Source organism: Carassius auratus, chromosome 39 (assembly GCF_003368295.1).
Source record: "Carassius auratus strain Wakin chromosome 39, ASM336829v1, whole genome shotgun sequence".
Classification (NCBI taxonomy): Eukaryota; Metazoa; Chordata; class Actinopteri; order Cypriniformes; family Cyprinidae; genus Carassius; species Carassius auratus.
In genome coordinates this window covers 8,493,811-8,506,892 of record NC_039281.1, presented here as the reverse complement: position 1 = coordinate 8,506,892, position 13,082 = coordinate 8,493,811, and the positions used below count along the sequence as shown (strand labels likewise).

At 39.0% G+C, this 13,082-nt stretch overlaps 1 protein-coding gene across 4 annotated transcripts in view; it reads right to left on the bottom strand.

Moving 5' to 3' along the window:
* The window catches only part of LOC113057865 (ecto-NOX disulfide-thiol exchanger 2-like), a 194,728-nt gene that overhangs the window by 30,742 nt on the left and 150,904 nt on the right, over positions 1 to 13,082 (bottom strand). For 3 of the 4 annotated variants that reach the window (XM_026225417.1, XM_026225418.1, XM_026225419.1), the window contains 3 exons: positions 7,182 to 7,388; positions 5,357 to 5,590; positions 3,860 to 4,072 (listed from right to left, as the gene is read on the bottom strand). In XM_026225417.1, coding sequence (XP_026081202.1) covers positions 3,860 to 4,072; positions 5,357 to 5,590; positions 7,182 to 7,388 — 654 coding nt within the window. The remainder of the gene's footprint in view (positions 1 to 3,859; positions 4,073 to 5,356; positions 5,591 to 7,181; positions 7,389 to 13,082) is intronic. The other variant, XM_026225420.1, reaches the window with a different exon arrangement.

Genomic DNA, 13,082 nt, shown 5'->3' with positions numbered 1-13,082 from the left:
ATCCAGCGTCTTAAGCTGAAAAAGTCTTACCCAGAATTCCCCTGTCCCCGTCCCACCTGCTGCTCTATCCTCCTGCAGGCCTGCCACCCCAGCAGTATCCTGCATTTCATTATTTATTTTGCCGTGTGCTCTGTCTGCGTTCAGATAAGACAGATGCTCCACTGTCACAATGCTTTCTCTCCTCCAGACCAGACATCACTAGAGTGCCAGATACTTCTCTTTTTGTTGTTGTTGTTGAATTTGAATCTGCTGCTTGCAGATAAAAGGCTGGACAGTGTTAAATACCAAGGGAAGCTACTAGAAGGTGCTTTTTTAAGGTGACATAACCTTTCTGATGAGACATCTGGCAAATCAGTACTGTCACTATTTCCTCAAGCAGACGCTCTAAAGCCATCAGAATAACCTGACAGGCTTCAGAAGGAAATATCTATAAGACAGAACACAAACAGATGAAGTCTGTATCTCTGGGAAGGTGATATTGTGTCTCTTCAAAACAACGAAACACTCTTGGATATCAACCTGTCACTGGAGAAGAGTCGTGTTTGTAAATGTGTTTATGCCTGTGGATGCTTGTAAAACTTCTTCTCTATATGACATCAGGATGGATGTGACTACAGTATAGTGCATAATACTCTGACAGACAGACATCAGAGATGACTGTGAAGGGATTTAAACCTACCATGACTTTTAAATGAGGTTAGATTACTGTAAAACATCACTGATAAATCAAGCATTGTTCCTGATCTTCATGTCTAAGGGACGGAGAACCAATACTAGACCAGGGACTCCAATCATATCATTAATAATAGCAGGCAGGTCAGTATAGAAGTTACACTTTCTATGAAGCCTGTATATTGATGCAGATATAATGCCTTATAATGCAAACGTTACAATACTTTAATCATGGTTATAACACTTTAAGAGTATGAATCATTAAACTCTATGATCTGCATCACATTTCTTGTGCCATCATGTGTTTCATGTGCATATGCTCTTTAAAGTATTATAATGTTTTATAGAGCATTATAGGGAAAGACTCAAATGAGGTATTCTACTGAATAATATATATATATAACAGAGTATTCTCTTTTTATTCAACAAACACAAAGATAAAGGATTTTTCTGGCAAGTCTGCAAAGCCAGTATGACTAATTTCATGACTGTGTGAACTTTAAAATTCAAGATTTCTTTCTAAAAACAATTGCTACAGAGTCACCTGCAAAGAAAAAGAGGTGATTTTTTTGTGCAGAGTTGTACAACTCTTTTTTCCCCCTTTGTTCACCACACTTTTATCTTTATTTTATAGCATAGTCATTAAACATAAAGAATAATTCAATGAATTTTTCATCATATATTTTCTATTAACAAGGAACTATAAATGGAATACTGTTACACCTAAAATGGGCTTTTTGGCTCTCTTCTGCTCACCAATGCTGCATTTATTTAATCAAAAATACAATAAAAACTAATCATTTTGTAAAATACTTATCACAGCTTAAAATAACGTTTATTTTTATTTAATAGTTAAAATGTAATTTATTTCTGTGATGCTCAGCTGTATTTTCAGCATCATTCCTCCAGTCTTCAGTGTCACATGATCTTCAGAAATCAGAATAATATGATGATTTACTGCTCGAGAAACATTTCTGATGAATATCAGTGTTGAAAACAGCTTAATATTTTCATGGAAACTGACACATTTGTTTTTCAATATTATTTGGGGAATCATTTGCTGTGCAAAAGAACAGCCTTTATTTAAAATACAAGTATTTTATAACAGTATAAATTTCTTTACTGCCATTTTTTTTTTACAATGTATGTGTCCATGTATTACTTTCCAAAGAAAGACCCCAAACATCTCAAGGGTGGTGTATGCAGAAAAAGGCTTCGCTGCACACTCCTCATGCATTATAAGGAATTATGAATAGTGTTATCATGCATCAAACCTACGGGTTTCACAGAAAGTGTTATGGGACAGTTAAATGTGTTTCTCTACAAGCTCAAGTCAAGGTTGAGTGAGCGATCAGTCAAGCTAGTCGTGACAATCTAGTGATTGGGGTTACTTACTTTTAATCTATGAAGGGTCATCAGGTGTGCTGTCCAAAGACTAAGCAGCTAAATGATCTACACATGCCTGATAGGTTACAGATGACAGCCGTCTGCTAACGCTTCACATACTCTACCTTCTTCTTCTGCATTCAGCTCAAAGTGGTAGAAGCCTCTGGAGAACTTACCTCTGGTCCACACTGATCTCAGATCAAAGCGTGTACACTAGAAAACCCAGTCATGGAAAAGCTCGACACATTTTCTTAGAGACGGTAAAACAACCTTTGCCATTGCATTCAAAAGAGTAGCTTTCTAAATGAATGCGTCTGAATGCCTCCAGCTGGTGCGTCAGTAAATATACACCATGCTCGTACATTTAACTAAACTTTCTTCAACAGATGCATATGTATGATTTTCAAATAAACTCACTTTTTTCTTTTATAAACTTTTAAATTTGAAGGCGAGGTTTTCTCTGCCTTGACCCTTCTATAAGTTCATTTCTTGTACCCCAGTTGCATTTTAATGAGATATTCTAACTATATATGCCCAAAAACCTCTCATATATTGAATCAAAAGCACACTGAACATTACGCCTGGCAATGCATCAAGGAAACGATGTGTGTGTGTGTGAGTGTGTGTGTGAGTGGTAGCTCCATTTCTCTGGGCACTGGATCAATCGAGTACAAAGAACTGCTGTGTTGAGCGCACTATCATGATGGCAGGAAGTGAAGTGTAATCATGCGGTAGCTGTCAGCACCCATTTACCCAAAGCTTCCTTCTGTGTCTGATAGTATGGATGAAACTGTGTTGACGTCACACAGCAGGCACTTACGGGCTCTTCAGACAAGCTTTTAGTCCTGATGTGAGCCGCTCTGCCGTTCTAATGATCTGTTCAAAATTACATCATGTGATAATGCTCACTAAGTGTAATAAAAGTTCTTATAAAGGGAAACCGATGGTTTATAGTGAAGAAATATGCACGAGTTGTTTCTGAACAATCAACAAAACCAATTGTGAAGATATTCAGTATTTGAATTAGTTGGACCATTCAAAAATTGGGGGTCGAAAATACTTAAAGATGCATTAAATTCTTCAAAGTTGACGGTAAAGTCATTTATAATGTTTGGTTTGGTTGTATATATTGCTAGTAATCAGAAATGTTTCTTAAGCAGCAAATGAGCGTATTAAAATGATGTGACACTGTGGGGTAATGATGCTGAAAATACAGCTGTTTTGTGAATGAATGCAAAGAGCAGAAGGGATTTCGTACAGACTCCAAACTTTTGAATGGTCCTGTTTATCAAGTAATTGATCACACAATTTCATAAATAAAGCCCAACTGTTTTAAATGTGCATTGTGGCGTATAAAGTTAAAACAATCACCCGAAGATGTGTGGAAAGTGTTATCTGGCCTAATATCTCTGTGTTAGTCAGTGGTCATGTATTTGCCCTTTCCTGTGCTATGAAAGGTGAAATCATTTCAGGGTTTGTGCAATGCCTCAGAGAAATGCACATCTACATCCACCAACTGTGATTGGCTCAACTGGGTCTTATTACAGCATCATACACATGCAAAATCCAATGATGGAAATCAGCAGAAGCCCACAAATCCAATACTAATTTGAAGCAATGTTTCAACCCCTAATGTTTTAAATCATTTCCAGTTCTATTTAAAAATCTTTTGTGTGTATGAAAGTAGTAGTATTAGTAGTAAACAGTCATTTTATCATCAGTAATTTAATATTTCTTCTGTCTGGGTAAGCAGCTTGCTAGGTTTTAAAGACAGAACAAACATCTGTAAAGGAACACTCACATTGTACTAAAATCCCAGCGAGAGCGTTCTTAAACTTCTCCTTGGCCTCCTCCATCTCCTTCTCATGCGCGGCCTTCTCGTTCATCAGCCGGCGGATGTGGCTGTTGGAGGACTGGATCATTGAATAGAAGTTGTTGGCGTTTCTGCGGTTTACCTCCCCTCGGTCCACCCAGGTCAGCAGGACACGCACGGCTTCGGCAAACTTGGAGTCGTCTGAGTGGAGAAAGGAAAAACGGTGGGGGACAAAAACAGATGGTTGGATGAGGAACACTTCTCATCTGGGACCTTCTAGTGTCAAGACGTATTTGCAAGACATGTTTACTGGGCCAAAAAAGACACACTAGTGAAGTAGAGGTCATTTAGGAGAGGACAAGAGGACATCGAACGCATGCAACGATCAAACCTTGCCAATCTTAACTTATGGGTATTATTGTGTTTCTGTAAAAGAAGTGATATTACTTAGACAATTGATTCAGTTGTTCATGAAGTCCTGAGACACACAGGTGTGTGTGTGTGTGTGTGTGTGTGTGTGCAGGAGAACGGAAAACACTCAAGCTGATTGCTCCGGACTACAAAGCTTTGGCTTACAGCTTTCAGCTGGGAATGTGATGAGAAACAGGAAACTGAAAATCACTGTAATGAATGCCACAGGGAGCCTCTTCCAGAAATCTATTATTCTTAATGTTGTTGAGTTAATTTAAAATCTGCAAATTGAAAACAAAAAAAACAAAACAAAAAGAACAGTTTGGCAGAGATTTGCGGAGCTGTTTGGCGTCAACTGGGCAACAGATGCACACAGACTTTACAAAACAACAAAAAGAGAAACATAATAATTATTATTGCTGTAATCCTGTAAAGCACACAAACACATGAGAATCCTAGGGGGCTTTGATTTTCTAATGGAAATCCTAACTACAGATAATCAAAAAAATGCTGTCAAATGTTTTAAACAAATAATCCATCAACAGTTTTAAGACTGCTTCAGTGTGTAATGAATACGAAATCCCTCTCCATCAGTTAAACTGATTACGCTGCTCATTTATCTGATTTAGACTCAATAGCTCAGAACTAACAAATTCAAAAATAATTGTCAAAACTGTCCAATATTGATTATACAGACAAATCTAGCAGAAATAAGATGCCGTTAAGATTTTCTCCAGCAAACAGCAAGCAAAATCATCCTGTCCTCTCGTCCCTTCATCCATAACCTGAGAAAAGTGAGTTGAACTGCATTCCCACTGCATATAAACCATTACATATGGAAAAGTGGCTAATTTCAACTGATTTGATCTCAAAAGCTTCCCTATAAACACTTTTCTCTCTCAGACAGAGAAACAGATGGTTTCTATTAAACCGCATGGAACATCAAACTCGCAGACAAATAGCTTTTAGATGCATCCAGCTAACAGACACACAAGCATCAGGAAACAACAGAGGTGTGACAGACAAAAGCAATTAAAGCACTTTGACTGAAGTATGGCACGTCACGTGTCTCACCTTTGAGCTTTTCTCCGAGCTGGCTGCACTCGTGCTCAGAGAAATGGACGATGGGGGGCGGCGAGGGGGGACGCAGGCGGTCCTCTTCTATCCTGCGCCGGTGTCTCTCTTCCCGCGCCAGCATGCGCTGTCTGCACTCCCACTCGTACAGGTCATCTCGAGCCTGAGCGAAGTCTACATGCAGCCGACCGGTGTCCTTCTTATCTGTGCTGGATCCCAGCCTGACCCTGTAACCTACAGGACAGAGAAACGGAAATGGACAATTACACAGGAAAAGGAAAGGAAAAAGAATGGAAAATAAGGAAGAGAAAGTGGAAGTGGATGGGGAAATGGAGTAAACCCAAGGTGAAGACGAAAGGAATGGAAAAGAAAAGGGAAAGGACAACATAAGAAGATGTGGAAGGGAAATGGAGCAAAGGGAAGAGAAACAGGAAGTGGAGGAAAGGACAGGAAAAAAATGAAAATGGGAAACAGAAGGGGATGGGAATTAAAGGAATGGAAAATAAGAGACAGAAAAATAAAGAGTGAAAAATAATTGGGTAAGAGGTAAAAGAATGGGAAGCAGAGTAAAGGAAAAACAATAGAAGACAAAAGGAAAATAAAGCAAAGAGGAAATAAAAGGGAAGAAGAAGAGGAAGGGGAACCAAGCAGAGCAAAAGAAGAGGACAAGAAAAGAATTGGAATGACAGAAAAAGAAAAGTAGGAGAAAGAAGAAGGGGAAACAGAAAAATATATAATAATGGAAATGAGGAAAAGAAGTTAAAGGGTAGTAAAGGACAGAATGAGAAAAGAGGGAAGAGCAATAAAAAGAGAAAATGAAAAGAAAGGGAAGGACAAATGGAATTATAGCAAAGGACAGGACAAGAAAAGAGTGGAAAGGAAAGATAAAGTGAAGGAAAAGAAAAGTTGAGTGCAAGACGGTAATCAAGGAAGACGAGAAAATGAGAGCAGCAGAAAGACACTGAGCTTTAACAAACCTCACGAATGAACTGAGAAAAACAATGATTCATGAAGTGACTCCCACAAACTCTGCCACACTCTCTGCTGCTTAATCTGCACTTTTAACATGTGCTTGCTGACATATTAAGGCCAAACCAGGCATATTTGTTTATTCTGTATGAAACACTCAGATGAGGAAATCGAAGCCAGAACCCAGACAAGCCATGAGGGATGGGAATAATCTGGCTTGTGATAGGGATGAAAAAAGAAAGTGATTTTATATTAAGCTTTATATATTTCAGCATAAAAAAGAAAATTGCTTGGAAAATGATCTTGACAAATGGCCAAGCGCTACGTGAAAGAGGCTCCCGTGAATTATGAATCGTACGATGCTCCGAGAACATTACAGAGAGGCGGAAAAGTGTTTTTAAGGAGAATGGATATATTCACAGACGGCCGTGTCAACAGATATGAGAGAAAGAGCTTCACGGTTTGCCTCCGCCTCTCTATCACCGCTTTACAGCCCCGGGACGCTGATAAATATTTTACGAAATGTGTTCACGTTAGGAATGAACACTATTATTTATGGAAAGGCCTGCAGAGATATGTCACGAGGCCATGTAATATATGAAGCCCCTCTCCACTGAGAGAGCAATGCATTTAGAGAAGAATAAATAACGGAATTAGGGTATTATCGGAGCACAATATATATTATATTTATTTATGTAAATATATATTAAAGTCATTTAAACCATTCTTAAATATCATTGCTTTTTATATGATTTTTATTTTCATTTATATGTCCATATTTAATTAAATCGAAACATTCTCAAATAGAGCAACTGTTGGTGTTGCAGTGGCACAAGAAAATCCTCCCATCATGCACCTGACAGGAAGAGGGCCTTGTCCACCGTGTGCTCCTCAGCGAAGCGGATGTGACAGAAGTTCTTCTTGCTCTTGCGGATGGCGATGATACTCCCGCACTGTTCGAACACCTCCACAATCAGCTGCTCTGTGGCGTTCTCTGGCAAACCGCCCACAAACACCGTCTTACAGCCGGGCGGTCTCTCTCTGGTGGCAGGGGGAGGCAGGTCTTTGAACACAAGCACACAATAATATTAAACTACCAGAATCTTTAACACTTTTTTTTTTTAATCTAGATATTGATCTCTATTTTCCACCACATTAAGTCCATATCTCATTATGGAATACATGCCACGTATGAAAGAGATAAAAACATGCAAAATCAATCACCGTTTTTTTTTGTTTTTTTTTACAAGCTTGACATTAAAATGATTCATTATCTAATTCTGATCTAAAAGACCTGGAAGATCATTAAAAACGAAAACGTGCCAAATCATGAGAGTGACCTATTTTTGGTCACTTTTATTTGATAGTCTTAGTATAGAGAGCACGTCACTGGATCTTTCTCTCGACTGGTTTAATTTGCAGAACACGGCACTAGAACCTCCAGGTTCACAAAGCTAATCTCTTCTTGATAAACCAATTCAACCATGAATAAGATGCATTGAGAAAACCAGGCTGAGAGGGAATAATCAATGAAACCCGGCACCTGTTACATGACTGGATTACAAGTGCAAAACCTGCCATACAGAACCGGCCTGTTCTGGTGTTAGCTGATTACTCAGAGACGCAAACTGGTGATAATCTGTGCTTTCCATCAGGACTGAAGAGACGTTCTTAACAAGCTTTGGGAATGCAGTTGAAGGAAGCACCTGCTGGGACTCAGAGGGGACTGCGTGCCCAATCGGGGGTCCAATAGGAGTCGGACGCAAAGCATTTCAGACATGTTTGGCTGTGAGCCAGTCACTATAAATAAGTAAGTCTCTTTGGACCCCACGGTTGCCCCCTAACACTCGCCATCCATCATCACCATCATCACACTAACTCCTGTGTATTGTTGCGGCTCATGATGAGCTTCATATATATATGTCAGCTGATGTCAGTGGAAAGAATAATACTTCACAGACTAGAGGATACAACATACAGTATGCATACAGCTTCGATACAACACTATAGCCAAAGAATGTGAGCATGTGGGACAAAACGATTTCAGATGTCAGTCATGGACTTTGGATGACATGCTGTGTAATTAAATAACGTCTTATCATTGCTGAAGTCTCAAAGTCTGAATGGGATGGCGTTTATTTGCTTGCATTCATTGAAATGATTGGAATTGGAATTATGCAAATTGTGTACTGGTGCAAATATGGCAACAAAATTAGCGCTGATAGCAATTCACGACTGGATCTGGAAGACTGAATAGCATGATTTGATCACTCTTCTGAGCCTCATGAATCGACTCTTTACAAAGCCGAAAATGATTCTTTATGGTTGTCACGATCACTAAAAAAAGGTACATAAACATTCATCTTAAATAAGATCCTGTTTATGTTTTAATAGTGTCATGTTTTTGCTTTCATTAACAATGTCAACTGTTTTAGCCAATGTTTGTGAGTCTGATTCATTCTATAAGGAGCCTTGATTGCATTGAAAGGATTTGACACTGAATTGTAATACGCATGGAACAGCTCTGTATGACATATAGCATCTGTTTATGTTAGGACACGTGAAGTAAAAAAATTCAGATTGGATTCAGGTTTCTTCATGACACGAGCTGCATTTCCTGATATTAAACTGCTTAGTCTGGAATTGGCCTTGAGTAAGCTGTGCTTCATGAATCACTACGGTACTGACTATGGACAATGGCACTACTTTGCCTGCAAAATTACACCTGTGAAGCTCCACATATGCAACAACATGTATGTATGCATGTATGTATGTATGTCATACGAATGCAAAATACATTTTTTTTCCCCATTTTTTTTCTCATTTCGAGTACAAAATGAGAGACTTGAGGCTGTACTGTAGTTTAAGAACAATCACTGAGGATCTCAAAAGGGGCAAGTAGTTTAGTTTTCATCTTTCGTCAGATCTCGCGCTGGGCTCCACTAAATGTTTTGGTGTTCAGTTTGGTGAGCAAATATTTACTTTGTCAGATGCACGTGAAACATTTCAGTTTGGCATTAGCAGTCTCATGAAAGTTGAAACTTTGAGCAAGCAATAAAAACACAAGAGTAGATGTTTGCTTTATGAGGAACAGAGGACCTACACAAGAACGAATCGGATCCGTCTGAACTTTTCTAAATCAAATACACCCACTTTTTGTTTTCATATTCACACTGTGGGAAGAAAGCAAACCAAAGTATATATTTCATGAGTTTCACCATGCAGCCGCTGGCTGATTTGTTTCCATTGTCACCCGAGAGGGCGATACAAGATTACACACAATGCTGCATCAGATCTGAGATGTCTGAGATAGCTTTAGAGAGTTTCTCCAATAACTACGACGTCTCAAAGTGGAAACTGCACAGCGGTGAAATCAAAGCCTATTATTTCACAAACCAATGCTCTTCCCACGGCTCCACGGCTAAATATCCTGTGCCGTCAAAGGCGCTTCTTTGAACAGTGAGTGAAGATGACACAGGAGGGTCTGGGACATAAATTCAGGAGGGCACTGCGCACCTCCAGCACTGCGAGCGCTCGACCGAGAGACAGTCGTCAACAAGCTTAACGCTAATCAGCTCAAATGAAGACAGCCGCAGGTGTATCTCCGTCTCGCACACGCTCAAATACACGCAGACGATGGAGATGACGACCGTACCGCAGACAGAAGTTGATAGGAACGTGGGATGCAGGAATATATGTGGAACGAGTGAGGCAGAAGAACTGAAAATGCCTAGCTCTGCCACCCTCACTGAAGACCTCAGTCACACCAGGATGCACCACACAGATATATATGTGTGTGTGTGTGTGTGTGTGTGTGTGAGACCCTTGACCACAAAACCAATCATAAGGGTAAATTTTTTGCAATTGAGATTTATACATAATCTGAAAGCTGAATAAATAAGCTTTCCTCTGATGTATGGTTTGTAAAGATGACAATATTTGGCCGAGATACAACTGGAATCTTGAGGATGCAAAAAATCTAAATATTGAGAAAATCGCCTTTAAAGTTGTCCAAATACACATTCTTAAAAATGCATATTACTAATCAAAACTTAAGTTTTAATATATTTACCATAGGAAACATACAAAATATCTTCATGGAACATGATTTTTAATATCCTAATTATTTTTGGCATAAAATAAAAATTTATAATTTTGACCCATACAATGTTTTTCAAATATACCCCAGAGACTTAAGACTGCTCTTGTCCTACAGGGTCTCTCTCTCTCTCACACACACACACACACACACACACACACACACACACACACACACACACACATATGTTAACATGCATGTTGCCCAGTGAAACCCCAGACGTGTTTTAGTCACAGACCTCCAGAACTGCACTGAAGCCTGACTTGTGTTGGTGAGTCCTGGCTCTTGTGTTTGCTCGAGTGGGGTGTGAGAGTGAGACTGCAGATAAGATGAACTGTCTTCTCAAAAGCCAGTCTTTATTCATCTTGACAGCCGTCTACCTGCTGCATACTGTCCCTTTTGAAAGAGGAGAGCAGTACAGTGTCTCTGTAGGAAGCCTGTGGCGATCACAAGCACCTTAAACAGGCTTTACTCCACAGGAGAGCTATACATGATCACTATATATTTTTTTTCCACTTCTTTCTTTCTTTTCTCTACTTTTATTCATTATAGCGCTTAGCAATCAAATCTGCAGCGGTGGTACTGTGGATCTTGTCTACATAATTGCTGTCTGAACACCTGCTGAGCCACGTTTTTTTTGTCTAGCTTGTCTTAAAAAACTTGGTTTGAAACAAATATATCTATGATGTCCAAAGATGTTTCGTTTGAATAGTCTGCGATGCATAAAAGTGTCTAGGTTTGATTCAAACACTCAAACATCCTGAAATCCAGAAATGCTGTTGAGGGTCAGGGTGAACAGCCAGTGAAAGCCACATTCAATCACACCATCTTTTTGTTTAGTTTTGATTCAAAGAAGTCTGATGATTTAAAATACTCTATGATGCTCAAATATTTTTAAAGATGTTTGGTTTGAACATTTGAACAAGTTCACAACGCCCAAATATGAAGTCTAGGTTTGATCCAAGCATTCAGACATGCCCACGAAAGCCAGAAATACTGTTGAGATTGACTTGAAAGTGTCTTTGAGTGAAACATTTAAACATGTTTATGATTCTCAACAATTGTGTCTATGTTTGATCTGAACACACACCTATAAATTCTAATTATGAAGTAAACACTAAACAACTTAAATATCTAAAATGTCCAGAATTGAGTATAGATATGAATGTGCCAACCTCATAAAATCAATGCCATAATTGTTATGCCCAATAATGCTCTCTCAGTCCATATCCACACACACACACACACACACACACACACACACACACACACACACACACACACACACACACACACACACACACACACACACACACACACACACACACAAACAGTGAAATCAATGTTTTAATCAAAATATATAGACTTTAGATATATATGCAAAAACCTATGAGAACCTCCAAGTCTGTCTGAGATTTTTCTTTTAAATAAGATTTTTTTTTTTTACCAGGCTCCTATGAAAATAACATTAGACATTAAAAAAAAAAAAATAACTGCCAAAAACCTTTTCATTGCAGTTGAAAAAAATAAAAAAATATATATATATGAACTGAAACTAACTGAAATAGTTTAAGTGTTAAAGAAAGTTTAAGTGTTAAAATGAAAACTGAAAACAAGAAAGAAAAAAAATATTAAAACAAAGTTATAAAAAGACAGCAGGCACATAACACAATTATTATAATTAAATATAAAATATAAAAAATATGAAAATATAAAAAATAAAAGCAAATTGATAATATTATTAAATCCTATTTAAGTAAATAATTCTTAGACTGATTCAAAGGAACCCAAGCCGCTATCTCAGACATAGCCAGTAGTTATTTTAGGCAGCCGTGTGTGTAAGTGAGGTTAAAGGCGGGTGTAGAGGAGCGAGGTGTGTGTGATGTGTGTGTCGTGAGTGGGCTGAAGTGAGGAAACAGGCCAGACTGACAGAGCCAGAAGCAGAACCACAGAGACACGGCTCTCTCGGCTCGTAGAAGAAGAGAGCGCTGCCTGATATAAAGGTCAGTCTCAGGCACAGAGCCAGGGCACACTGGACGTTCAGATGGCAGAGAAAGGCAGCGTATGCAGGCTGACCTGACGGTGAAGGTGCATCCACAACTGGGCACTGAATCACTGCTTTCCTTTCATGCACTCTGTGTGTTTCCAGGCTCTGCAGAGAAAACAGATGATATTTGTCATGCTTGGTCTCTCTCTCTCTCCAAGAACTCAATGTCCTTCAGAGAGCCAGGCCTTTTAACGACAGTGAGTGAAAGGCGGTCGATGGCCATTTATTAAGCACAGTGGACTAGAATGAGGTGGTGGTGGCGATGCAGAGAGAGTTACGTCAAGCTGGAGATGTGTAGAGAATAAGACTGATGGGTCGGGAAGATGTGCTGGAGCTGCGGGACAGAGATCCAGGCCGGAGGAGATTCAGTCTGTCTGCTGGAGTCTACAGTCCACCATCAGTAACAGACACCTTTAGTTTGTTAATAATATAAATAAAAAGAATCTGTTTGTTGGAACTATGGAGGTTCGGTTCAAGATAACTAGAGATCGACTTATATATCACTCATACTAGTGTTGAAGAGTCACTTCACAAGCATTTAACCCTTTCATTTGAGTTAAACCAGTGTCAAAATAAAAGTTCCTTTTTACACAAACGCATTGTGCTAGAAA